This window comes from Trypanosoma grayi, assembly GCF_000691245.1.
Source record: "Trypanosoma grayi strain ANR4 Tgr_2289_V1, whole genome shotgun sequence".
Taxonomy (NCBI): Eukaryota; Euglenozoa; class Kinetoplastea; order Trypanosomatida; family Trypanosomatidae; genus Trypanosoma; species Trypanosoma grayi.
The window spans coordinates 1-933 of record NW_008827907.1 but is presented as its reverse complement, the minus strand read 5'-3'; the positions used below and the strand labels follow the sequence as shown (position 1 = coordinate 933).

General features: G+C 54.7%; 1 protein-coding gene across 1 annotated transcript; it reads right to left on the bottom strand.

Moving 5' to 3' along the window:
• Window positions 1-200: 200 nt before the first annotated feature.
• Window positions 201-725, bottom strand: DQ04_22891000 (hypothetical protein; the record flags this gene model as incomplete). Its single annotated transcript, XM_009318128.1, has 1 exon — window positions 201-725. The coding sequence occupies one exon, from the start codon at window positions 723-725 to the stop codon at window positions 201-203; it is 525 nt and encodes a 174-aa protein (XP_009316403.1).
• Window positions 726-933: the final 208 nt, after the last annotated feature.

Here is a 933-nt window from a genome sequence, read left to right as displayed (position 1 = left end):
CCCCCCCCCCCCGAGTGGGGGGCGCCCGTGGGGCCTGGCATGGCGAAATGGCGTGTAGGGCCCATCCTGCGGCGAAACGCCCTCTTCCCGGTTGCCCGGCCGTGCCCGAAGCACCCGGCAAGGATTCCAATACTTTCCAGGCCCCAGAGTTCATTGTTTCCATGGCCGATAATCGTTTTTTGGCTTAAACGGCGCCTTTTTCACCTGCACATAGCAAGTTGTCCTGTAGTGCCCTGCGCGTCCACATCGAAAACAACGCGCATAGCTAGGAGGGGAGGAATGTTTCTTCGCTTTCTGAGCCGCCTGAAAACTCGGGTCGTTCTCCTTTCTGGGATCCCCGATGGCATTGGCAAGGGTTTGGATGTTGACTCCGGGGTTTCCTTCGCCGCCTGAGCCGCCCGAAGCTGATAATACAGTCTTTTGCCCAATTGTGCTAGTTCGGCCGACATGCCCTCGCGGCGGATAGCATAAATCCATGCCGCGAAGTTTCCCCACGCCTGGCAAAGGTTAAATCCAGGCTTCATGGGTAAGGGAAAAAGACCTCGACAAGCCGCCAGCAGCTGTTCTGGGGAGGTCCCCAATAAATACCCCAAGGCACCCTCGAAGGTCCGGATATTTTCTTCTGGTTGGAAACCCTTTTCCACGAACTTGTTCTTCAGTTCTTGAATTTCTCGCACCCCTACCTGGGGTTGAGCCCCCAAACGCAGTAAACGTCCGTTCTGCATGCCCGCGCATCTTGGCGGTATGTGTCACCGTGTGGGCATCTTGTGGAAAATATTCTTTTTCAACCTCTGTTGTCGCCCGCTGCGCTGGAAGTCCCTGTTTCTCTTTTTGGTTAAACTACGCCTGCATCTGATTAATCCGATCTTGCATCTGATTGTTCTCCTCAAACAACTGGGCTTTCTGCGATTCCAACGTGTTAATCTGTTGCTG